General features: G+C 41.2%; 1 protein-coding gene across 1 annotated transcript in view; it reads left to right on the top strand.

Annotated features, from left to right (window-relative positions):
• The window catches only part of TSHZ3 (teashirt zinc finger homeobox 3), a 64136-nt gene extending 37107 nt beyond the window's left edge, over window positions 1-27029 (top strand). The window contains exon 2 of the mRNA XM_054296351.1: window positions 22262-27029. Coding sequence (XP_054152326.1) covers window positions 22262-25461 — 3200 coding nt within the window. The 3' untranslated portion in view covers window positions 25462-27029. The remainder of the gene's footprint in view (window positions 1-22261) is intronic.
• Window positions 27030-27843: the final 814 nt, after the last annotated feature.

Here is a 27843-nt window from a genome sequence, read left to right as displayed (position 1 = left end):
CAGGAGCACATCCACGTGCCTGCTCTCGGGGCAGCTGCCACGGGAAGGCAGCAGTTGTTCCCCTGCCATCCCAGGGATGGGCTGTGCTCTGCGGCGCTCGATGGGCGGCCGTCGCGGAGGGTAGCGGGGGGCCACAAACAGATGAGTCAGCCCTGTGCGTCCAGGTGCCTTCCTCATTTCCTAGATGCCATGCTGCAACACAGTCAGACATTCATCAAGTTACCAAACACTCTACAACAGCAACAGAAAGTCAATGAAGGTTTATATGTCATTGCTAGTTTCCTGAGTATCCAGGGAGTGATTGACTGCATTCACATTCCCACTGTGGCACCAGTAGATAATGAGATGTATAGGAGCAGGAAGCCTTCCCACAGCATGAACATGCAGGTAGTGCATGGTGCCAGGAACATTATTACTAATGTCCATGCCAAATATCCTGGATCCTCACAAAATGCTTTCATATTTCAATACCGAGCTAGATAGTGAAATTATGGTTGCCTGGATATGGACAGCTGCTTTAGTAAGTATGTTGTAATCTGCAGATTAAATATTTTTTATATAACTGATAATGGCTTATTAAACAGCTTACTATTTCATTAACATATATTCATAGATGTTGCAGGTGATAGCGGGTTTTCTTTGAACAATGATTTTACGGTCCTTCTTTTTTAGAAACCTGCCAAATTTTAGGGCAAATTAATAGACTGCAGCTAAGTACCTGGCTGAAAGAACTACTAGAAATTATTTTGAAATTAATTATTTTGGTTCATATGCATCATGGTACATTTCAGATTTTACTTGTGGCACTACCTTAGGTGCCCAAAAACCACTGACACAGTCAGATGTTACCTGTAAGTTGGATTTTGGAGTGGATTGGACAGAGATGGAGGTGTGCTTGCAGCAGTACCTGGGAGGAACAGAAGGGGAAAATTGTCTTTGTCTAGAGAAACTGACTGTGTTTCTTCCCGTGAAAAGTGATTGTTTTACTGGGGCAGGATTACTGAATCTGTTAGAAGTTTTGGAGAGAGAGTTACAAAGGAGGCAGCTGTAAGAAAGCAGAGTGCTCAGTGAGCCAGGTAGGCAATACCTCTGGTGATGAGGCAGGGTTTGGTGCCTGTAAATGAATCTCTGATGGTTTAACTAAAGCTATGCTTTTAAACTAATTTAAATCTGGTCATTTTCATAGCAGCGTGGTGCAGCTTGCAGTGTTAAATCAAAATAGGGCGTTCTTATACTGAAACAAGGTTGGCACTGCAATGTAGCTGTAACTGCTTAGAAATAAATCTCAGCTGGAGAAATGCAGATGAATGTGTGGCTGGATGTGAGGAACTGCTCCCTTTGCCTTTAAAAAGGCTGAGCAGTAAACTATGGAGTTAACCAGGCAGCTTGTCCATCCTTTTCTAGGGTCAGACCTGTGTGCAGGAGCTGCCTTTGGTTCAGCTCTGCAGAACTGGCCGAGGGAGAAAGTACCTTTGGAGGATGATTTTCAAGTAACTTCAGCAGTTTGTGTCTGGGATGAGCCAACATTGTGCTGCTTCACTTTCTCTAATGTAACTGTTGAGCTCCTTTCCCAAGTGGTACTTCTATTTCAGCCATGCCCTTTTATATTTAAACCTTAGTACGTGATCCTTTGCCAAGAAGACAAGTCTCTATTCACTGGGACCAGCTCTTTCCTTTAGGATCTCTTGTCTACCTTCTCCAAAGGTGAACAGAAAACTCTGCCCTGAGTTAAAGAAAAATTAAAAATCCTGTGAGTGTTTGGACTGGAATGCCTGCTCACAAGGAGCTGATGGGACTTGTGGGGCAATTGTGTGTCTCTGTCAAATGAAGTCCATATTAATAATCTTAATGATGAGATCCTAAACATAAGATACTGTATGTGCTTTTTGACTGCAGTCTAAAAGAGATAATATGATGAAAACTGAGGACTCTTGTTTTTGTATGTTTAGTGATTCTAGCAGAGTTGTGGAATTAATGTCCTGGAAGTTTTTTTGTATAAGAGCAATGTGCATCCTTGGCTGGTTTGAAAAGCAGGAATAGGTGAGGATGGTCCAGCTCACTCTGGTGCAGTACTTGCCTAGTGCCTGTTTTGGCTCATATCTCTGCTGAGGATTTCTGGACTGTACAAACTCAGACTGGAGAAGTTATTGGTCTGTGTATGTTTCCTCTTCTCAATATGTGTTATTAAGAAGCTAAACTTTGTAATAAAAAAAGTCTACTCGAAAGAATTGTGCTGTGTTGCAGGCATCCTTCTGTGATGCATTAGAAGGATAACATGCACTATTGCAACAGTAAAAGGCTGCCTTGCCAAATGTACTTGAATTTTATTAAGTCCTGCCATCTGTTTTCTTTTTAGTATCCTTAAGTTCATGAGAAAAAGATCTAGGTGTTTTCCATCTTTAAAAAATGCCCTGCAATTCCTGTTGTTTGTTTTTGTTTCTAGTATTCCTTTGTTGCTGCTTCTTACTGATGCCCAGATCCCTTGAGCTTCTCAGTGTAGCCTTGGCTGAGGAGAACCTCGTTGTTCCCAGTTGCTCTCTGGGTAGCATCAGTGGGATTTGTCATCAGGGAACTGTTCCCAGCCACTTCCAAGTTTTGTCTAAAATATTTCCACCCATTTTCCTTGTTGCAAAAATTTTCTAGGCCACTGGAGAGGCTCCATTTTGTCCAGGTTGCTTTTGGATCAGCAGACAAAGTACTTTGCAAGGACAGCAGGCACCGTGTGTTTCTGTGAGAGAACGTGATGCTTTTCCTTTGTTTTAAATGCTTTTTTAATATTTTAGGGCTTGTCTACAGAGAGAGATTATATCACGTTATGGTAGAGTAGCAATTTAAAGTAGCAATTTTGAAATGAATCAAATTAATTCAGAATAAAACATTCCTGTTCTGGCACAAATTAATCATGAATAATTAATTACAAATAATTAATGAGAAGTAACTATTTGGTATTTACAAGCCCTTAACAGTTTTAGTTTTCTCTCAGCATCTCTGTTGAGATCTGTTTTCTGGCAGCAGCGCATCAAGCCTGTGTAAGAGCAAGGAGAACAAATAAAAAAGGAAGGTAGATAGATTTTTGTATTGCAGACTCTTTGGGGATGGTTCTACCCAAGGAGATTGAAAGCATGCATAGTTTTGCTCGCCGTTGGTTTTGCAGTTTGCCCATAGTGAAGGCCTATAGTTAATGGTGGACTAACTGTCCGGAGTTTTGCTGTAGGAACAGGATGACTGATTTGTGACTGTTTTGTGCTGCTGTGAGGGTGTTGATGTGTGGTGTTGTGGGGGCTGAGCAGGGCTGGGTGCTGTCCCCTGTGAGGGGCTGCTGGGCAGCCGAGTGCCACTTCTTTTGAGTGCCAGGGCTTTGAGTAGCATTGCTGGGAACCTCTTCCTGGAAAAGAGGGAGAGCATCCCGAGCATCAGCTGGGGGAAGGCAGCGTGTGGGAAGGGCAGTTCCAGCCAGGAGGCTGTGAAGAGGCTCAGGCCAGTGGATGTGCACTCCTTAGTGCCCAGGCTGGTGCCCAACGTGGGCACTGAGGGAGCAGACAGGAGTCTGGACATGCTCTGCTCCCTGCACGTGTGGACATGGACACAGCGTTGTGAAAAATGCGTATTTTGTGATTGGCTTTTTGCAAATATTAAAATGAATATTATATGTGTTATGTTAGAAAGTTATGCTGTATTAATTCTCTTAAAGTAGTGTGTTAAATATAGTTGTAGGTTATAACATAGCAGAGTTTCTATTTTAACACTATGTAAGATACTTTTTTTTAAAGAAAGGACTCGCAGCGAGATAGCAGCAACAGGACACTTAAAATTTTGCCCAGAGAAAGGTATCCAGATTGTCTGTAACTCTTTGCTTCTATTGTCTCATATTGTCCTAATCCAAATTATCCAAATTATTATTACTCTAATTATATTGCTATTTTTATAACAATTATATTTCTATTAAACTTTTAAAATTTTAAACATAAGTAGTTGGCGTTTTTCACAGCGTGCTCTGCTAGAGATGGGAGAGCACAGGAGTATGTGCCACTCAGAAAAATACCCCAAGCCTACCAATATCCTGACAGTTGGCTTGTTGTCATCCTTCCCAGAACCCTTCTGCACGCATAAGCCCCCTGGCAGCGGAGAGAGGGCTCATACATTTCCTCTATTGTCGCTTTATTAAAGATACAATAAACTCTCTCCGATTGTATCTGTTTGGTGTAATGTCTACCAGCACTGCATTCAGACAGGCGCTCGTGTGCAGAGGTGGAAATGAAGTATAAACCTGATTCCATTGTTGGGATGTGCTGCCAACACAGCACTTAACCACCACCCACCACTGACAAACAGTCTGATGGTCACATCTGCACGTCAGTCCCATAAAAGGAAACCCTGAGACTGTCAGAGTGTGAGGCAGAGCATTAGTGATTTCAATTCTATTTTATTTTCAACTTGAAATGGAGGAAAACAGACAAAAAACAAATAAGAAAGCTAAACAGTTGCGTGAGAGCTAGCAATTTGCTGGGCTCCAAGTGACAGACACTGCATTATCATAATTGTCTCTTCTACATGATAGGACAGAAAAATAATAATGTCATTTTATTTATAGCTGGGGTGCCCCCTTTATGAGAGTCATACAAGTTTCTGCCAAGTGGAGTAGGTCAAATGACATCTTTTGATCAGGCCTGTCCAAAGAGATCAAAGATGAATGGCAGGTAATGGATATCCAATGACAAACCAAATCTAAAACAGAAATAAGGCTGCCAGAGTCTGCCAGTTACCCATTAAAGGCTCACCTAACTAAGGCAGGCTGTTTGACATGTTAGCCGACCACCTAAATCAGCCAAGCGCAGGTGCTAAAATTGTGTATTATCATTGGAAATGGCTATTATTTCCTCTGTAACATTTCTGTTAAGGCTTTGTTTGCGTAGGGCTGACCTGCAGTCAGAAGTGGAGTCCTGAGTGAAGCAAAGCCTTCAGGCTCTCAGCAGGTCAGAGCTGTTCGTAGTCATTATCTGGTTTTAATTGTTTCTTTCTAATAGAGAATTGGCATCTTTTGATTGAAAGAAAGGTGCAGAAAGCTGCTTTTGTATTCTCTGTGGATGAAGTTCTGCATCTTTTTACCATCAGAACGTGTGAGATGAAGATCCATAAGCAATGTTGTTGTGTTCCTGTAGTGTGGAGAACAATTTGGGCAATATCCATGGGGAATTGAATTCTCAGTGAATCTTCTAGGGTTGAGGGTATTTTTGAGACTGGTTTCTTGGTGTGAAGCATCTTGTATTTCAAAATTTTACCTAAATGCCATGAATACTAGATTAAAAAAAATGTCGAGCACTTTCTGTAACAATGCACAAAGCAGTTTATTGAGGTTGCTCTGGACAAAAAAAGGAACCTTCATATTTTATTAATAATTTTGTCTAGTACTTTGTTCATGCAGGTAGTCAGAGATACATAAAAATGTGATTGCTGTCCAGAGAATGTTAATAAACTAGAAGCCTTTTTGCTCTATAAAGTGAAGAGAGACAGGAGGTATTCCAAAAGTTACATAACTTATTTTAAACTTTTTATGTTCAACATATGTCGAGGGTGAAGTGGGGAGTATTTTTGTGAAGTGTTCTGTCTGGAAAGTTTAAATGGGTGTTTGCTGATTATTCCATTTAAGTAATTAATTAAATGTTTCCCTTTTAATAATCATAATCTAGTCTCACTTTCCTCTGCCCCTATTTTTATTCTCTTCGTAATCTAAAGAAAATATTTAGAAGCATAATTACTTATAATTAGAAGCAAACAAACATAATTGCACTAGGTAATTGATTATAAAAGATTAGCAGGTACTAGTTGCAAGAGAAATGCCTATTTGATGCTTAATGATAATGCTTGTTTTGGAAATATAAGGATAAAAATAAGGCCAGGTGGCAAGTGCCTATGTCTGTCTTTTAAGTTCCATGAGCCTCCCTCTCCCCGATCACTCCGCATTAAATGTGTCATTAGACGGCGTGAGCGCCGTGTCACAGCCGTCACTTCAGCCTGGCTCCCGAAGACGGACACTTGACCGTGAGGGCTCTTGGCAGGGAGTTTGGGAGTGCAGTCCCATCGGATTTGTCAGGCAGCAGTGGGCCCCTCTCTGCGGGAGGCTGGGCCACGGCAGGGACCCGTCACCGGCCCGCAAGTGACAGGGCGCTTATGGGGGAATGAGCGGCTCAGCCCGCACCTCTGGGCATCAGAGAGACAGCAGCCCTTTGCTTCTACCGCAGCAGGCTGTGGGGATGCACACGTGGAGCTCAAACACAGCCCCTTCCTGGGTAACACAGCCCCAGTGGGCTCCTGGAGATGCACACATGGAGCTCAAACACAGCCCCTGCCCAGGTAACTGCCTCATTGGGCTCCTGGAGAGGCACTCGTGGAGGTCAAACACAGCCCCTTCCTGGGTAACTGCACCAATGGGCTCCTGGGGATGCACACATGGAGCTCAAACACAGCCCCTTCCCACCTAACTCTGGGTTTGGATAGTGTTCTCCTGGATTTCCTTGCCTTTAAATACAGATATGTCGCTGGATCATCGTGGTTTTTGCAGAGATCGTATTTTTAAGCGCCGATAAAATTGGAAACTCGGAAGCGTATTTGGCAAGTCTAAGCAGATGGTCAAAGATATTTCCTGAGAAGTATCAGAAACATGCATTCACGGCTTTCCTGCTCAGTTCAAGATTGCTTTAAAAGGTAGCCAGCGGGCCATGATGCTGTGTTCATCATGGTTAGGGTTTGGAATGGACCCCAGGATCTCCTTAGCCCCCATAAAAATGCCTGTTTTGCAGGCGTGACTGTGGGGAGAGGTTCTATGTAAGCATTACATGAATAATCCTGTATTTTCAGGAAATGGTATTGCCTTATAGAAATGAAAGGGAAATGGGAGTCCTCCAGAGCAAAGAAAAAGGCATTATTTTTTATTTGATTAGGGAAAGGTGAAAGCAGTGCTGCTATTGTGTTCATAAAAGCTTCTTTCTTGCACGTTCCCTTCATTCAGAAGTATCTGATGCAAAGTTATACAGTGAGAATTACTGGGTGAGAGGGTGAAGGAACTGACAAACGAATATTTTTCAAATAGCAGCATTCAAAACATAATGTGGTATAAATAACTAAATCATCCCAGTTCAGGTGATTTAACAGAAAACATAAAATTTCATGTAATTGTCTAATAGTAAGATTGGAAGGAAAAAAAAGAGCAGCAGTATTTTTTACAAGCTTATAAAACAAAAATGCTTGTGGCACAAGCTAATCTGAAATGCTTTTAGTAGAATTGTTCAGGAGCAATAATCTGTCAACAGATTACAATTTTGCTTAATTTTAATGTGGCTAACTTAAGATGGTTGTATAGTAAATTTATGCAACTGATCACAGTTATTAAATTACTGCATCTGCAAAAGAAGCAATCAAACCCCTTATTATAGTTGCTGTGAGTGAATGTTAAATGTCAAGGAGTTACCAATGCGCTGCAGGGAAGCACGTTACAGTTAAAGATGCATAAAATATCAGCACTTTTTTAATGCTTGTGCATTCAACAAAGACTCCCATCATAATTAACTGGTATGGAAATAAATAATTTTTACAAACTACCTTAGAAACAGTTGTGCTACAGTTTTTGTCAAAGTCTACTGCTGTACAGTGATATTTAAGCCATTAGACACATTTCCCTCTAACTCACATATGCTATAAAATATTTAAACCTCACATAGAGATTTGAAAATGATATTATAAATCTAACTCTCTGTGCTAAAAGTAATTTATGATGATTAATTTAATTATACATATTAAGGTTTTGATTTTTTTTTTTTTTTGAAACTTCTTCATTTTGGGGAGAAAATGGGGGTTTGGGTCAGTTCAGCCTGTGGTGTCATAGTCTAAATTGTTCTTGCAACTAATGACAGAGAAGACCCCAGGGCTCTGTTGTGGCAGCTGTAAATCTTCTTAAAGGCTGCAGACTGTTTTTATTTGTGGAGTACAGATTCTCTTTTTGTATCAAAGATACATGAAGTCATCTCTTTTATGCTGAGGCTCTCCTGACACACTGAGGCAGCTCTGGCTCTGAGAGTTGCTTGCTCTCCAGAGGTTGGTTTGAGTCCCTTAGTCAGGGAACATCCTGGATGAAAGACACCCTGGGGTACTGACAGCTGTGGAGACACCAGCACCAACACAGCTTTGCCCATGCTGGCACAGCACAGAAGAGCAGGGAGCAGAAGGGAGGAGATGAGCGGGCATCTGGGCAAGGTGGGCAGAGACCCCAGGCTGCAGAGCAGAGCCCATGGGGGCAGCACAGCTCCCCTCCACAGCTGGTCAGGTGATGAGCCAAGCCCATGCAAAGAGCAGCTTGGAGACAGAAACACCTGGGATGGGAAGTGATACCTGGGGTGGAGCTGAAATTCATATGTAATGTTCATCCAAATCCTTGGTCTTTTTGCTGAGGCTGCCAACAGTGGGCACCTGCCTCTGAGGCCACAAGCTCCTTTCACATACTATTGGTCACTGAGCAGCAGGCTTGGATGGTAATGAGTTTTGGTCACTGCTGAAATAAGCAGGATTTCAGCCAGTGACCTAGAAGTGAAAGGCTGTGTATCTCCTTTCTGTTTCCCCGAGACATTCAGTCTCTCGTGACTGCAAATTTGAAGTATTGACATGGATAGTCCTCTTTTTTTTTCTGTGCCCATGTAAGGGAACAGATTAATTCCCCTGAGACATAACTCCCTTTTGGTTTCCACAGAAAATTCCCAGTAAGGTCAATAGGAATCCCACATGCAAAATGACTCTCTGGTACTTTTACTTCTATGTCCTTTTCACTCAATTTAACAATTAAAGCATCCTCCCACATCCCTTCGATTCAGCGTATGTGAGATGCGTATCATCAGCAGCAATAGTCATGTTTGTGTCAGCATTTCCAATGAAATCACTGCTTTCAGGTCAACAATAAAACCCAACTGCGGCTGCAGCGTGGCACGGAGAGTTAGCTCTTGTCTTGGGAATCAGGATTTTTCGTGTTCACTTGGGGAGAAAAACATCCTCACATCTCTTGGAGAAAGTGATGTATTTTGCATGAAAAAGATATGATTTTACAGAGACTCTCTTGATTCAGCCGAGCTGTGGCTGTCCCATTGGAGCACTGCTCTGTGGGTTCTTTCCTCACAACCTGGAGGTGCTGGATTGAAAATGAGGGGAAGGATTTCCATGGACATTGGCAGAGCAGAGAGGGGCTGGACCCCAGGAACATGGGGAAAAACAATTTCCTAGTGCCTGAGTGCAGCTGGCCAGGCACGCTGGCAGTTTGCAAGGCAGGCAGGAATCTCTGGGACAGGGTTCAGGTGTGCCCAGTGCCCAGCATGGCACAGGGTGCTGCTGGCTTTGCCAAGCTGGCAGGGGCAGGGCCAAAGAGCTGGTTCTACCTTCCTCAGGTGTGGGAGGCCTGGCTGGTGCCTTCCCAGCTTTCCAGCACTGCAGGTGTGTGCATGGGTGTGTGTGACGCTCCTGACACACTGAGTGATCTCACATGTGTGCTGGGTTAGTGCAGAGCTCACCCCTGTCCTCGACTGAAAAGGGAGTGACAAGGGGTGCCCCTCGCCTGAATCAGGACAGAACCTCACCCAGACCCTGAGCTTTCTGCCAGATTAGTTCTGCTTTGTGGTGTTTTTGTCGGAAAATCTCTGATTCTTCAGAAGCATTGGGAGGGTCAGGGCTCTGCTCCCCTTTTTACAAACTGAGTTTAGGGATGCGTGTGCAACAAAAGTGGTGGAAAAACCATAAATTGATCCTGCAAGTCGTGATCGGGGCTTATTTTCCTTCTTTTTCTCTAAGCCCAGATGAATTCCTCCTGAAAGGCAGCTCATGCATCCTCTCTGTCCATTTTTATGCATGCTTACTGTTTTACACATCAAACAGGGTTATGTGTGCTTTTTTAGTAACGCCTGCTGAAGCATGGAAAGGATCAACATTTCATTTTCATTACATTTCATTTATTTCTCTATTTTGGAGGAAGGGTTCCATGAAGTATAAGACAGACATAACTAAAATAAGTTTCTGCAGCAGGTAAAAGGCATTGGTAGCTAATGTGTCTCCTCCTAAAGCAGCTGAATTGCAAGTCACAATCGGAGATTTAGAAAAAAATGTCTGCTTGATAATGTCCTTTGCCATGACAAAGTGCAGTCACAGGAGTGGTAAAAAGCTAAAAGAATGGCCAGACAGAGACAGATCATCAGTTTGCCTTTAGTTTGAGACTCCTGCAAAGCTGTTACTTGAAAGTACCTGCATTGAATACAGGAACACAGGGATTGCCATCTTACATGTATATTTTGTCTTTGGTTATATTATTTCAAATGTTATGTAGCTATAATAGCATGAAATAGAAACCTCTACCTGATACAGAGAGAGATATTACATCATTGCTGTTACAATGTTCTGCTGCAAAAGGACTTTTAAAGGATTTCTAATGATAATGAAAATATTCTGATACAGCATTAAGGATTTCACTACTGAAATGTGTTTAATGTAAATATGCTGTCAGATACCCTTCAAGTAATTGACAAGAGCAGATGATTAGCAGTGTTCTCAATAGTGTTTTTGCATAATCTTACATTTTGACAGAACTCTTCAGCTGCTTTTTATTGTCAGTGCTCTGCAATCAGTAATACTTTTTCCTTGACATTTACTTTGTCATTATAAATCTTGTAAGTGGTCATTTAACTTGTTCAGTATGCATGTAAGAATATCATTACTAACACGTTTGAAAAACGTCTTCCTGTTGAGGAACTATTGTGAAAGTAAACTTAAAAAACCCTAAATGAAGTAGGTTGATGAGTGAAATAAATACCTGTCTGCGAGCATTTTCATGCACATTTCAAGGATGATTTTAAAATCTCTCTCTTACTGAGCATTCACTCTTAAGTCGTCAAATTCAACATGCTTGTTGGATTTTTTCAATCTGTTACTTTTTAATTTTAGTACTATTGTTCAGTTATGATCATTTACATCTGACTGACCAAAATTAAACTCTTATGATCCATAAGCATTCATAATTACATACTGCATGTAACATTAATAGTCAATATAATAAACCTTCATCTTTATTGAAGCATCTCTTGTTTCTACAGCAGTTCTTTAATCTATCTCAATAGATTTCTAGTGTACAGCTCATATAGATTTGGTCAGTGACAAGGGTTAGAGTAGTCTTGTAGAACATTTACTTGTAGCTGTGAAAAGCCCACATTCATCAGAGGATTAGGTCGATCAGATTGTACCAGGATCAATGGAAGGACTGTGTGATCCCTCTTAGGCTGTAATGTGTTCACCTTCTTTGGAGAGAATTCACATACACACACATTTCTCTGTCTTAAAGCCATTTATCTCAGAATGTCAAATTGCAATAATTAACCATTATTGATCTTAAATTCAATTAACTTCATTAACACAGGTCATGATGAGGGTGCTGGTAAGGGAAAGGCTCTTGACAAGTGTCTTTTCTTATATGACATTGAATGTTCACAATCATGGCTATAAACTATTCATACTGTGCCACAGGAACATCTTTTAAAAATGACAGGAGTTTGGTTGGTGGCTCTGAAGCGACATTTTAATCCCCTCCCCCTCGTCTCCTGGTTCTCAGGGTTTTCCAGCAAATTTTCTATTCAGGAATCACTGAACCATTTGTTTCTAGCACATTATCTTAGTGTGGCATTATAGCAAACCCCACCTATTCAAACACCCTTCTGTTCAATAGGTGCTGGTAGATAGAGACTCATTTACAGCAGTGTACATTAGTATAGTTAGAAAATGAGTGAAATGAATATTCAGTGCTTCTTTTTGCTCCACATACAAAAAAAAAAAAAAAAAGCTGGAGCCATCTTGTAGAGGTAATCCTGAGAATCTCTGCTTGTTTCAAGTCCTAAGATTCATATTACAGTCAATAGTTGTTTTTCTTAAGTGAGGGCTGAATAGCAACTGTGAAAGGACACAAAGCTTTGTTGGCCCACACTGAGCTCCTTTCTTAATAGAGGAGCTTCATTATAAGCACGAGTTCACAATAGCTGAAATTGTGATTGAAATCATTTGGATTTCTACTATACCATTCATACAGATGTATAGAGTTTATTGTAAGGAGGCACTGCAGCCAAAATAGCTATTGAAGCTACTGTAGAAAGGGCTTCAATGGGAGATGCAAGTTTGCAACAAAATGAAGGATCAGGCTGAAGGTCTTTTGGTGCATTCTGAATGTCTTAAGTAGGCATGATTATTTACAAATAAATCACCAAGGAGAATGACTCACTGTAATGGACTGAAGCGTTTAAAGTGAAAACTTGATTTTTAAAAATTTCACAGCGAAGGTGGCAGCTCCGGAGATGTGTGTGTATGATTAGTACAGCTAAACACAAATACAGCACCAGATTCTAGTTACTGTACAGCTTGTAAGATGTGGACAAATTAGGAACAACCAAATATGTGGGAAGATTACAGAAAGTAAGGTGCAAGATTTTTTCTTGGTGTAAAAAAAAAACCTCTAAACCATATCAGAAGACTGAGAAATGTGCATAAAGAGAAATGACAACATCAGTTTTGTTCAGAAACAGATTTCTGTGACAATTAAATGGTCATTTTGTCACTACATTTGCTATTTCCACTCCACTATACAAAGCATTTACTGAGAAGAGGCAGGGCAGAAGCAGAATGGTTTGATTACTGCATTTGAAGGAACTGAAGTTCCCTTACAACATCTGTTTGCTCAGTGAAGGATTATAATAATTACGAGCTATTAGAGCCATATTGAGAACTTCTATGCTCATGGCTGCTTATCCCAGAGTTGGCTGTGAATCTTGTATTAGTTTGTGGAATGCCCTGTGTGCTTTTCAGTGATTAAAAGATGCCACCCAAATGTCTGGTATCAAGCAGAGATTGTGTCACTCTCTATTTTGGTACCAATTCATACACAGAATTTGGCTTCATCTTGCCAGGATGTTGGCTGTGACTTTTAACTAAAAAAGAAAGCAACCCCCAAAACAAACAATTTTTTTTTCTTTGAATGTTCTGGTAAATAGTTTTTGTCCCTTTGAGGAAATAGTAATTCTGTGCTTAGAAAAATTCTACAGTATCCAAAGAACAATTAGGGTCAAGTGTAACATGCAGCTTTTTTCTCTGCTGCTGAATTCCTATTTCACTGACTCCCACTGTCATGTGTGCTTGCATGGAGTGGGACTCTCCAGCAAGTCTGTAGTACTTCACACCAAGCAACTGCCTTGGAAACCAGGGAAAAGCCACTTTTGTCTAACTTGAGAGTGGATTACATTTATTCATGTTGAATTATTTATACAGCAAATATAGGTGGGGGTTTTTCCTGTTAGTAATGCGCTTGGTCATTGAATTGATGATGTTTATGTGAAATTTTTGAAACTCTGGGGCTGCTTGTGAGCTGATACTTCACCAGTCTGTGCCTGGTTCCCTGATCCCTGGTGGTGTTTTCCCTTTGTGGCTGGGTAGCTGACCCTTAACATGGACATTGAGGAACTTTATGCTCCTTGCAATGGTGTTCATTTGTGTTCATTTGTAATTTGGGGCAGTTGGAGGAAGAGCAGCCTTTCCCAGGGAAGGTGGAGGGGAGGAAGAGGAGGGTGCAACAGGGATGTTGATGAAATGGGATCACAAGACCCTGGACTGAATCAAATTGAGGAGCAGTTGAGAATTCCCACTGGGTGCTCCCAGTCTCTGCTGCTCATTTGCCTGCTTGGTCTGGTTCTAGTGGTGCTTGTGAGGGGCTGGTTTTATGGTGGCAGGGAGGCCAAGAAGGTTTTTTTTTTTTCTCTTTTTTCAGCAGGATCAGCCAGAAATTCCAAGCATATGCCCATAGGAGCTTTTCAAATCTCTTCTCCCCCAGAGTACAAAGGGGAAAGGAGATGGATTCCACAAAATGCCATAGCAAGGAAGGTCCTTCTGTCATTGTGACAGTCCATAACCTTTCTCAGCCTTTGCACTGGATTAATGTCAACCCTGCCTTGCTTCTGGTAACAGCTATGGGCACACACAGTGGAACACCAATGGTTCCCCAGCTGTGGTGCTCTAGGCAGCCAGTTGTGTTGTATGTGTGAGACTGCAAATTTAGGTCAAACCTCTTAAAAATCTGTTCTTCCTGGCCAGAAAGGCTCTGAACTCTTGTTGTTGTGAAGTTTCTCGTAAGCTTGTCATTCCCTCAGGGCTGTACAAGAATGATACCTGAAGAAAGTCTCTAGAAAGGAATACAATTTTGTTCATTAAGAGTAACTTGGACCTTGGTTCTCAACCAAGGCTTTTTAATATTTGGATCCCTTCTTGTCAAAATACTCTTGTAGAAGGTGGCAGGTGAACTGTTCAAGTGAGACAGATTTCAGACTGATCCTTGTGCAACCCTACCCATAGAAGGGCACACTGCAGTGTGTTGGGATCAGGTGCTCCTCTCCACATCAGGAAACAGTGGTGCTGTGCTTCAAGGGTGAGTAATTTGAGCAGGTTTTATAAAAACCCTGCTGAGCACGTTGAATTCAGGGGGTTTAGGCCCCAGGGAGGAATGAAGGCAGGGTGCTGTTTTGGAGGAGGGAAGCATGATCCATCATGATCCATCATGATCCATCTCCAGCACAGAGTGGGTGTCACAGTGTCCCTGGGTCCTGCTGTGTGCTGGGAGCTGAGAGCTCTTCACAGGAGAGTTCTGACAATACTTCAGAAACCTTCCCTGCACCTGTGGGCATTTCACTGGAAGAAATCATTTTTTCAGCTGAAAACTGGCAATTATTTTCATTTATACGCATATATTGTATTCACATAAACACACTATGTGAGGAAACAGAACAAACTTAAGTCATCTTCCCATGTTTTGTGTAAATAGCTGAATTATATATTTTAACCTAGAGGAGTAACAGGCTCCTTCACTTGTCTTCTTGTCTAGCACCAGACAATTAACTTCATTCCAGGTTTTCAGCTGTAAACTGTGGATAAGAAGGTTTCCTCCACAAGGCTGATGTGAAAGATAAAGTACTCATTGAAGATTTTAGCTTTTTTTATAATTGAGCATATAATTGAACACCTCAGTTAAATGATGCTGTCCAATAGTTCCAAGTTGTTTCTAAGCTATCATTTTATAGTAGGGTATGCTGTTTTTTCAGGTCTATATTTAGTGAAGGAGATAATACATAAATGTGAGGTTTTCACTTTGTCATTTAAGAAACATCTAAATAGTGTTTAGTTTCAGAAAAAAAATAATGCCTCCCTTATCAGAATTCATAGCAGTTTTTGAATGTTTTCTCTCCTCATTTGTAAATGGTCTGTATGACATGTTTCTTGTGGCTCTGTAAAGTCTAAAGTGAATGGGAGACCTGAGTCCTGTACTTCCTTTGAACTACACAGAACCCAGGGGAGTTTGGAATACAGTGACATGAGGAAAAGGTGCCTGATGTGAAACTGCTTTGTTCTGTGCTTAGGTGGCCCACACTGTAATGACACATAAACTAATTCCTTGTTATCATCTCTTCACTGTGTGTCCTTGTCCATGTAATTCTCATCTCTTAGCACTTAGAGTTGATTTGGCCTCTCTGAAGTCTTTCCAAATGTAATACCAGTCCAGGATGCTGAATCAGAACAGCTGGCTAGCTTCCTCTGGCCTATTTCTGAGCTCTCTGTGGCAGACAGCTGCAGTATTTTCATGAAGGAACAAACAAAATGCACTTCAAAGTTCTTAGTGCCTAATGATAGCCACCCATCCGATTGACATCCCATGTCACATCCCTCCACACCACTTCCCAGGGACTAAATCCTACACTCTCAATGGCATGAAAAGGCTGCAGATTTATCAACACACAAAAAATCCAGCTAAACAAGCATTAATCATGCACATCACATCAAATTAACATGTTCAAAATTAATATTCTTGACCTTGCCAGTGGGCAGAATAATCCGTCTTGCAGTGGGCTCGCGCTCCGGTGCGAGGTACCGGGGACTTGCGCCGACGTGAGAGAGAAGTGCTGACCTCTTCACTTGGAAATAACATTTCTCTCCCATAATAGACAGTCTTGCCTCTATGAAACAGAGCCTTTGACCTTTCTAACAGGAATAATGTCCCTGTCAAGGTGCTGGGTAATCAGTATTGCCATGCCCATTTAGAGACTGTTGTCATTTGCCACTCTTGTAAACAGGGCAGTCACTCCTGCCTCCCATCCTGACTGCCTGATGAGGAATATGTGAGCATCTCTGCCAAGGAGAGAAGTCTCAAATACAATTTCAGTTACATGGGAATTAACAGTTAGTCTCAGTATAGAAATAGCTCATGTTGTGGGTGAAATGTTTGCCTTTCTTGCTGTGAGTGGAAGGCCTGTGGAGTGGGAGTTTTCTAACAGACTAATATAACTCTTTTATATGCCTTCATTTGCATTAGGTCTTTGATTGACTCCATCCACAGAGCTGGTTTTCTCTTGCCTCTGCTCATTAATTTTGTGAATAAGGTTCATTGGCACAGTCAGATCATCTCCATGCTGCTGTTCCTCTGTTGGCTTTCTCTGCACTGGTGTTGGGACTGAGCTGCCTCTTAACTCCAAAAGGTCCCACCAAAACTGGGAACTCTGAGGGTTTTTCAAAGATTACTTAAATATTTTAAAAATATTCTGTTCATTTCTCAGGTGGCTGGTGTCTGATATAAAACAGAATGGGACAAGTATTCAGGAAAATATAAAATATATAATATAAAATGATAGTGATAGGAGCCACCTCTTGTGCAGTGCCATGGAATGGGGAGTGAGGGTCAGGGTGCACAGGGACTTTCTCTGTCAGAATCCTACTCACTGCTGCACCTTATAACCTAAAATGATCCTTTTCCCCTCTTTCTTTTTTATTGGGAATATAATATTGATCCTGTAAGCATTAGGAGCATTTCTGCTCCTGATCCCATTCTGCTGTTATTTTGTTTTTCAAGTATGAAATGTAGACAGGCTCAGGTTCTTTAAGGATTGAGAATTTTCTTTTCCCAATGAACTCAAAATTAAATTATTTGGAAGATGACTCTTAGTATTAATTGATGATTTTGAATGATGCATAACAAAGATGATCTATTTTTTTTTAATAAAAAGCCATTTGTTAAAGCAAAAATACTTCCAAGAAACCTAATGGTTTTGATAAACTTTTGTAGCTGAGTGTTTTTCATGTGAGAAGAATATCGGAATGTTTTGTTCCTTTTCATGCAAACAGCATATATACTAGTTTAAATATACCCCCAGTGAGCTAATTAAAACAAAAGAAAAAAATTTGCCAAGAAAAAACATAATTAAAACAAGAAGTTTCAAAAGCATTGAAATGAAATATTTGGATGAAATATTTGGATACATCCAAGCCAAAATATATGGTTTCAGCTGTATTTTTCAGGAAATTAGGGAAAAAAATTGTGCATATAGTTGAGTTTTGGAGAACAGTAAAATACACCTTTAGTGCTGTGGTCTTGTGTTTCCAAACAATCTCAGGGAGGTGTGTGTCCAGCCACTCACTGGGGGTGTTGCCACGGAGGGGAGGACAAGCCTGGAGAAAAGGAGACTCAGGGGTGACCTTACCACTCTCTGCAGCTCCTGAAAAATGGTTTTGGTCAGCTGGGGTTGGGCTCTTTCTCCAGGAACTGACAGAACCAGAGATCACAGCCTCAACTGCACCAAGGGAAATACAGGTTGGATATTGGGAAAGATTTTTTGACAGACAGGGTGATAAAGTTCTGGAATGGCTGCCCAGGGAGGTGGTGCAGTCCCCATCCCTGGGTGTGTTTAACAAAGCCTGGATGTGGCGCTGGGTGCCAGGGTTTAGCTGAGGTGTTGGGGCTGGGTTGGACTCTAGAGTTTCTTCCAACCCGGTGATTCTGTGAATTCTGTGGCAAGCACACAGTGTTTGTGCTGCTGCTGCTGAGGAGCAGCTCTGGCAGCGGGGATGGAGGTGCAGCTGTGGTGCTGGTGAGCCCAGGAGATGAGCAGGGGCACCTTGGTGAGCCCAGGACACCAGCTGGCACACCTTGGTGAGACAAGACATGAGCAGGCACAGATTGGTGAGCCCAGGACACCAGCAGGCACAGATTGGTGAGACAAGAAATGAGCAGGCACAGATTGGTGAGCCAGAACATCAGCTGGCACACCTTGGTGAGCCTAGGACATTCCTTGGTGAGCCCAGGACATCAGCAGGCACACCTTGGTGAGCCAGGACATGAGCTGGCACAGCTGCTCTGGCTCCATGGAGCCTTCCTGAGCCTCTGGACACACAGTGGAGAAGCTCCTGGTGCCTCTCTGCTCTCGTGCAGCAGATCCCTGGTGACTGTGCAGAGCCAGGTATATGAGTTTATTACTGTCTCTGCAATATGTAGATCATTTTGGACAGTGATGGATCACAATTTATTTCCACTGGCAAAGAAATGATCCATAGCTCAGTTATGAAGGTAATTCCCTCTTGTGTGGAAATGAATTGCATTATACCACAGCTTACTGTTATATATTGGTATCAAATGTGTTAATTTCGTTGTTACCTAGCACTTCAGTTAATAATTGCAGCAAATATTAATGAGGGAACCGTCTCTTCTCAACCTCTCCATGGCTGTACCTGCAAGGTGTTTCTGAACCCCTTTGATATCCTCCTCTCTAGAAACCTGAGTGCCATGCCAGGCAACAGCTTTCCACTTTTTGTCAGATACCGTGTCACAGTGACACCACTGCTCAATTTGCAGGCAATTTCCTGTGGGTTATGGTGCCCTGTGAGATGTAAACTAAACACTGCTTGGAGAACTGGGATTTTTTTTTTGGTCCTTTTTCTCTGGAAAAACAAAACCCAGAGCTGCCTAATTTCTTTCATTTCCACTTTTATTAACTTCTGCCACTAGAATTGCCTTTAAAGTTGTTTCTTTTCCCCTCAGACTTTGCTGTTGAGGTATTGAAGAACAGTTTTACAGATGCCCTGCTGTTCAAACATTTATTCTACACTTGAAAAATATCGAACTACGAGTCTTTTTTGTCTTTTTTTTGTCTTTTTTTTTTTTTTTTTTTTTTTTTACATAATAGAGTAATGGCTAAGTAAGGATGAGCTGGTGACAGTGCTTCTTATAAACAGTCTGTCCTCCAGGCAGTGAATCACAGTGGAAAACCCTTTTACCATCTCCTGATTTTATTCTCTGCTTCCACAGCCTCTTTGCTTTTCCTGTAGGTACTTCACCAAATAAGAAATTTCTTTGCTGTGGGCCTGGTGCAGTGAGGCTGTTACCTCCATCTGTGCTCATATTGACCATTTCTTGCCCTGGGCAAGGTGTGGTGAGGCAGGGACCCTTCCCTGGACCAGGTTCCATCCCTCCTCTGCTCTGTGCAGGGGAAGGAGCAGAAGGAGCCCTTGGAGCTGTCACTTTTGCGAAGTTGCAGATTGCTGGGTTAAATTCCACACTGTCGTTTGTGCCTCATTTCCTGCATTTCTGGATCAAAGACTGATGTCACAAGTTGGCTTCACAACTTGAGCTCAGGAAGGGGAACAGCTATAGAGGAGGCAGCTCCTGGTTAACACGCAAATATGCTTGATAGTTGGTGAAAAGGGCAAAGAAAGCATGAAAGGTAAATAGATTTACATTTAAATGAGCTGCATGCTGGAGGTTTTCCCTAATGTAAAAGTCACTCTCTAAAAAAGCTGTGAATGTGACAAGTCTTTCAGTTCAAACAAAATTCATAAGAGTTCAGCAGTAAGAGAAATAAAAATGTAAAGAATAACACACTAATTAGGGAGCTGGTTCTGTGCCCTCTGGTTGTGTTGGTGAGCAGTGGGTCAAAGGAGGGCGTTCCATGGTGGGCAGGGACGGGGTTTGGAGTGAGATGTGGTGCTGGGAATGGGTGGCACACACTCAGGTGCTCAGCAGCCAGAGAAACCACAGGCGGGAACACTCAGAGAGCCTTGGTGGGGTCACTGAGGGCTCCTTGAGGCAGCCAGTGTGGTGAGAACTTTGGGTGTTCTTTACTTTGGGAAAAGGAAATTATTCTGCGGTTTCAAATCAGAGGCAAAGAAATGGAGGTTGTAAAAAAAATCTGTTTGCACAAGGGTGGAATAGGAAAGGGGTATTACATTTGCTTCCAGATCAGAGGGTTTATGCCATGATTCTGTCCTTCCATCCTTCCTTTTTCAGTGGGATTTGGTGTGGTTGAGAGGGAGGCAGTTAACGATCAGTTGTCTGCATGTTATCAGTAGCTATCCATAATTTTTCAGCTTCAGAGAGTAATTTGAACTACTTTGGTCTCTTGTGCTAAACTTCTGAAAATCCACCTTTTTCAATTCTATGTATTGGTTTTGTTGCAAGTATTTGCAGGACAGAGCTGAAACTTATTTCAAGTTGCTGCTGAGTCTTTGATATACATAAAATAATAATATTTTTTTTTCCAAATATTTTGGAAAAGCAGAAAATAGAGCAAAACAGCACACCTCTATTAGAGTGGTTTACTTGCTTCCAAAGTCTGATCTTTGTACCAGCATCTTTGAAGCATCTTATGATAAAATTTTTTAACATAATTCTTTCAAACTCTATGGTCCCAAATTTTAAAAACAGAACCCTTGCTGCTTGAATTTTCTGCATTGAAATTATCTGAACTGAAATAATCGATCATTATTATGTGTTGCTCTTATGTGCAATGTTTGTGCTTTCAAAGGTTTAACTTGTGTTCTGAGGATCACATTATAACTTTACATGCTTGGAGGAAGATTTGCTACCATTCATCCATGTGAAAGAACAGTAGTGAATATTTTGTATTACCTAACTGAACGAAGAAATACTCCATGTGAAACTAAAAGCCTGATTTCATTGTCACTTTAACAGTTGTTTTGTCTCTTGTGGTTTTCTGATAACATTTAAACATATTTTCCCTGAAAGAAGTTTGCAAGGTTTAATACTGTGTGTGTGATACCTACTTTAGTGTTCTACATTTTTCAGTCTGTTGGTTAAAGCAGGGCTTTTTGGGGTGTAAACTGCTATCTTCTCTGCACTATTGCCTGAAGAAACAAGCTATAGGTTTTTCAGGATACAAATACCATTTTCCAGATGTGTTGCAGAGAAGGTGAAATGTCAGGTGTCTTTAACCACAGAGTGTACTGAAAATGGGAATTTTTTTCAGTTTATAATTATCTTTGTGAGAGATTTTAAATTCCACTGAAGAGAGTCATATTCTATTTTTGCTTTCCTGCAAATTAATGCATTACATAGAAATAGATATTTTTTGATTAGTTAATGATTCCTTTTTTTTAATGTTTCCATAATTTCCTTGCATAAAGAAAAAACTTAGGTAGACTTAGTATATGTAAAACAGAAGCACCATGGAAAAAAAAAGTGCTTACTGTCAGTTGCCAACTGTCCTATTCAAGAGGAGTATCTTAGATTTACATCACCAGTTGCATTCCTTGAGGGGAAAAAAAGACAGGATCCCTGTTGGGTGTCCATGTAGCTTATGCTGAGTAAATATTGACAAAGTAGTCTAAAGAGCAAACACTTTGACATTTGTAAGGTCCACTGGAAGGTCTTGTATATATTTATACAGCAAGAATGAGTGCAGCATACCAATTCCATTGAGCTAGCTCCTGACATAATTCTGCATGGGCTTTCTTGTTGAGGAAGTTGTGTTTAAATGGGAATGGGACATTTGTTACACCCATAAAGAATATCCTCAAATTGCTTTGAATGAGTTGTTTCCAGAAGTTACATCACTTGCATTTAACCATCTCTTCTAAAATGTGACATGACTAATAATGATAACTTTAAAAAAAATCTGATTTTTAAAATTTATTTTAACTGGTAATTTTTTTACTTTGTAAAAATTCTTGATGTTTGTTGTGCTCTATATTTATTAAAGATTGAGTCTCAAAACTGTAATGAGCAAAAAATGCTTGCTTAATTTAAATTGTGAATCTGTCTGTTAAGAAATGCATTAGGGGTAGGAGAAGCATAAGACATATTAATTGACAGACAGGAACTGCTGTCTCTGAGGTTGATACAAGTAATTTATTACTTTAGAAATGAATGCCACCTCCAGAATGTGCTTCATTAATTTCAAATTTAGTTTTAATTTCAAGCTGTTGCCCCTTGAGAAGAATAAGGTGGCAAATTATGTTTGAAGAGCAGATTTTTTTTTCTTGCTCTGAAGAAACACTAAATTTTAACTGTTTAATTTTACAAATAAGTACACTACTTTGGCTAAAGCAAAAGCACAATGAGCAGAAACTAACTTGTATTTTCTTCTCTTCATGATAGCCTATGTTTCAGACGAACTAAAAGCAGCAGCGCTGGTGGAAGAAGATGTGGAACCTGATGAAAATGCAGTTGATGGGGAGCCTTCAGCAAAATATGCATGTCCAGAAAAAGACTTCAGTAAGAACTGCCAAAGCTACCAAAACTCTCCAGCAGCTGAGTTCTCTAGCCATGAAATGGACAGTGAGTCCCACATCAGTGAGACGAGTGACCGCATGGCAGACTTTGAGAGCAGCTCCATTAAAAATGAGGAGGAGAGCAAGGAGGTTTCCATACCGCTGGAAGACTCCACGGTGTCTGATAGTTTGGAGCAAATGAAGGCCGTGTATAATAACTTCCTCTCCAATTCCTACTGGTCCAATCTCAATCTGAACCTTCACCAGCCAATTTCCGAAAAGAACAACGGTAGCAGCAGCAGTAGCAGCAGCAGCAGCAGCAGTTGTGGGAGCGGCAGCTTTGACTGGCACCAGACTGCCATGGCCAAAACACTGCAGCAAGTTTCTCAGAGCAGAATTCTGCCAGAACCGAGCCTTTTTAGCACAGTCCAGCTGTACAGACAGAGCAGTAAGCTCTATGGCTCCATATTCACTGGGGCCAGTAAATTCCGCTGTAAAGACTGCAGTGCTGCCTACGATACTTTAGTAGAATTAACAGTGCACATGAATGAAACGGGACATTATCGAGATGACAACCATGAAACAGATAACAATAACCCCAAAAGATGGTCCAAACCTCGCAAGCGTTCCTTGCTTGAAATGGAAGGGAAAGAAGACGCCCAGAAAGTGCTAAAGTGTATGTACTGTGGTCATTCATTTGAATCTCTTCAGGATTTGAGTGTTCATATGATCAAAACAAAACACTACCAAAAAGTGCCTCTGAAGGAACCTGTTACACCTGTAGCAGCAAAAATAATCCCAGCTACTAGAAAGAAAGCATCACTGGAGCTTGAACTGCCAAGTTCTCCAGACTCCACGGCTGGGACACCAAAAGCCACAATCTCAGATAGTAACGATGCACTCCAAAAGAACTCCAATCCCTACATTACGCCAAATAACCGCTACGGTCACCAGAACGGGGCCAGCTACGCCTGGCACTTTGAGGCGAGGAAATCTCAAATTCTGAAGTGCATGGAGTGTGGAAGTTCACACGACACCCTGCAGGAGCTCACGGCTCATATGATGGTGACGGGACATTTTATTAAAGTCACTAATTCTGCCATGAAAAAAGGGAAACCAATTATAGAAGCCCCAGCCACACCGACAATAACGTCCTTAGTAGATGAGAAGGTCCAGTCTGTGCCACTAGCTGCCACCACCTTTACATCTCCTTCCAACACACCTTCTAGCGTTTCCCCTAAATTAAATGTTGAGATTAAAAAAGAAGTAGATAAGGAAAGAGTCATTGCTGATGACAAAATGAAAGAAAAAGAGAAGTCAAGTGAAGATGAGGAGAAGTATGATATCTCCTCAAAATACCATTACTTGACTGAAAATGACCTAGAGGAGAGCCCTAAGGGGGGATTAGATATATTGAAGTCTTTAGAAAACACAGTTACATCAGCTATAAACAAAGCCCAGAATGGCACACCGAGCTGGGGTGGCTACCCCAGCATTCATGCTGCCTACCAGCTGCCCAATATGATGAAGCTGTCGTTGGGCTCATCTGGGAAGAGTACTCCCTTAAAACCCATCTTTGGAAACAATGAACTAGTGTCACCAACTAAAAACCAGCCCTTAGTGTCTCCTCCCAGCAGTCAGACCTCACCTGTGCCAAAAACAAACTTTCATGCCATGGAAGAATTGGTGAAGAAGGTCACCGAGAAGGTGGCTAAAGTGGAGGAGAAGATGAAGGAGCCCGAAGGAAAGCTCTCTCCACTGAAGCGTGCGACGCCTTCGCCGTGCAGCAGTGAAGTCAGTGAACCCCTTAAGATGGAGCCCCCCAATGATGGTGGCATTAAAAGCCAGCAGAACAGCCCAGTTCCTCAGAGAGATGGTTGCAAAGACAGCCCAACTGTAGAGCCTGTGGAAAATGGGAAGGAGGCTGTGAAATCCATTGTAGGCTCTTTAAGTAGCAGCACAGCCATCATCACTGACCACCCTCCCGAACAGCCATTTGTAAATCCATTAAGTGCACTACAATCTGTCATGAACATTCACCTTGGCAAGGCAGCGAAGCCATCTTTGCCCGCTCTAGATCCAATGAGCATGCTTTTTAAAATGAGCAACAGTTTGGCAGAAAAGGCTGCAGTGGCCACCCCACCTCTACAGTCCAAAAAATCAGACCACTTAGACCGTTATTTTTATCATGTCAACAATGACCAACCCATAGATTTGACGAAAGGCAAGAGTGACAAAAGCTGCTCTTTGGGTTCAGCGCTTTTGTCATCCACATCGACATCTTCTGCATCTTCTTCATCTACAGTGACAACAGCAAAGACATCTGCAGTCGTGTCATTCATGTCAAACTCGCCGCTACGCGAGAATGCCTTGTCAGATATATCTGATATGCTGAAGAACCTGACAGAAAGTCACACATCAAAATCTTCCACACCTTCCAGCATATCTGAGAAATCTGACATTGATGGTACCACAATAGAGGAACCAGAAGAGAGTACACCAGCTCAGAAAAGGAAGGGACGTCAGTCTAACTGGAACCCTCAGCACTTGCTCATATTGCAGGCCCAGTTTGCAGCCAGCTTACGGCAGACTTCAGAGGGGAAATACATCATGTCAGACTTGAGCCCTCAAGAAAGAATGCACATTTCCAGGTTTACGGGACTCTCAATGACCACAATTAGCCACTGGCTGGCCAATGTGAAATACCAGCTCCGAAGGACGGGGGGAACTAAGTTCCTTAAAAATTTGGACACTGGGCACCCAGTGTTCTTTTGTAATGACTGTGCTTCACAGATCAGAACTCCTTCAACTTATATCAGTCATCTTGAATCGCATCTGGGTTTCAGGTTAAGAGACTTGTCCAAACTGTCCAGTGAACAGATTAACAATCAGATAGCACAAGCAAAGTCACCGTCTGAAAAACTGGTGACGTCCTCTCCAGAGGAAGATATCGGAACTTCTTATCAGTGCAAACTTTGTAACAGGACTTTTGCAAGCAAGCATGCTGTTAAACTTCATCTTAGTAAAACACATGGGAAGTCACCAGAGGATCATCTTCTGTATGTTTCGGAGTTAGAGAAGCAGTAGCATTTGCTTTTGATTAAAATAACTGTAATTTGCTTTGAGGAAAACTGTCAAAGACGCCTTAAAGCTACTGTTTAGTTCTTGGCACATGTTCTTATTTTAACTCCAGAGTCGCTCTGGGCTGAACTGTTTTGTATAACTGTACAGTGTTTAAATAGAGGTGCATAATCAGCTGTTGTTACTGGTAAAATATGAAGGTTAAAATGCAGTGGTAAGTGTTTGGAACTTTGTGTAAATTGGATTTAGTTGCTGTGCATCCCTCTGATGCATCAAGCTGCATGCATTAACAGACAGTTTAATTAAGCATTTATAACTAATTCTGGTGCACTTTTTCATGTGACCTAAGTGTGCTGGTATTTCTCACCCTATAATCTTTAGCCCTCTGAGTACTTTGAAGCACTTTTGCATTAATTTGGTAAAAATGTAAGGATATGCTTTTTTTTTAGACCCTTACTAGCTTAGTTCTGATTACTGATATGAACCTCCATTTATGCAGAGGTGTCTCACACCTTGAAATTTAAAAATATAATTTTCACATTGAAACCTAGATGTATATATTGTATAGATTTCAAAATCTCTTATGGAAAATGTGATTGTGGTTAATGCCATTTTCTTTTTTTTCAGCATTTTTAGCAGCAGCGAGGTTTGTACCTGATAAGACCCAGGTATAAACTGTACCTATATATAGTGTATATTTCATTTTTTTTTAGATCTAATGGTTTTTCCTTTAACAATCAAACATTGTAAATTATGTGATAAAAGATACCACAGATAACATTTATAAAGTATTCAGAAACATTATTCTTAAAGCAAAGTATGTTTTGCTTTGTTTTGCTATACAGTACATCTATATTAAGAGAGGTTCATGTTTAAATTATACATATTTATTAGTGTTGCAATCATTTGTTTGGTTTTTTTGCTTTTGTTTTTGTTCTTTTTTTTTTTAAAATTGTCTGAAGAAACAGAAGCCACGGACTGCATTCCTGGCATACATTCTAACTGTTTTGCACAACATGACTTTTAAAGGTATTTATTAGTTAAAAAAAAAAAAAAAATAAAATAAAAAGAGAAAATTCAAAATAAACTCAGTGCTCAAAGGGTTAAATCTATTTGAAAAACTTGTACTGTATTTCCTAAACATTGATAAAGCCTTTAAAATGTTTGTACTGTAATACTTTGCTTAAAAAGTTATGAGGCATTCTGTGATATAACCTCTTTTACTTATTTATAAGCGCTCTTGGTTGTTATTTCCTATTGTAGAATGCCTTTTTATTTCAATTGGTAACTTTCTGTTTTGTTCTGCCTAATTATTCTCCCAAGATTCCATACTGCAGCTTTATCTTTAGGCATATGAAAGGTAACCCGTGGTTACCAGCACACTAAGTGATTCTGTTCGTCTCCATTTTTGGCAGTTAATTTGCAGAAGTAACTGACAGCTGACACCATATGAGAATCTATGTATAAAATATTGGCATGTAAACAGCACAGACACTGTAATGCACTCTGTGCCCTGTTTTGTTGTTGACAATGAAGCACCATTATATGACTCTTCATATAACCTTTTTTTCTACAGCAGCATTAAAATTGTCTTTTTGCTATAATTTTGTGTTGCGTTCACAATTATGTCTGAAATGTGCTACGACTAACGAGCACATTAAAATTAAATTGTATGCTATCTGTTTATGACTGAAGCTTGAGTAGGTTTCTTCATCTGCCAGGTGCTGGCAGTCAAAAGCTGCACATAAATCACTGGAGTTTTAGTGAACTTTAGCATTTAAAGAGCAGGGTAGCACTTATTCAAAGGCTGCATTAACAGAGTTTTTTTCCCCCCAGAAGAGATAAATGAGCGTTATAACTCCCTTTTAAGCACCAGGTAAGGCTGGCTGTGGAGAGGGGGTTGGCAGCAGTGCGTGGCAAAGCAAATGGGTGTTTTGCTGTGAGCTCAGACCCAGGCAGGCATGCTGCTCACCTGCCTTCCTCCTGATGCACTGAGCAGAGCCTGCACCCCAGGGTGTTCCACAGCTCAGAAAATCCCTTTCCACCTTCCCAGCATCTCCAAATGACAGCAGAAGGGACCTGAGAGCAGTGACTCCAACTCTGTGGTTCTGAAGTAAGTCCTCTTCTGGCCCTGCCTGCTGCAGGTAGAGAGGGGGAGAGGATGTGAATTAACACAGCCAAAGAAAAGCAAACAATCTGGAGCATTTCTGTGATAATGACAGACTTCTGCTGGTGTTGACAGGTCATCCCATCATAACCTTTGAAAACAATTTGCATCTCCAAACACCTATATTGCTATGCATGTAAGTGATGCCTTTTGCCAGTCAGGTGAATTCTGAATCCAGAGGTGGTTACAGGGGAACCAAATCCACCATTCCAGCACTTCAG

Source organism: Melozone crissalis, unplaced genomic scaffold, assembly GCF_028551555.1.
Source record: "Melozone crissalis strain CALT ecotype California unplaced genomic scaffold, PUWL_Pcris_2 ptg000007l_1, whole genome shotgun sequence".
NCBI lineage: Eukaryota > Metazoa > Chordata > Aves > Passeriformes > Passerellidae > Melozone > Melozone crissalis.
This window is presented reverse-complemented; position numbering and strand designations above follow the sequence as displayed.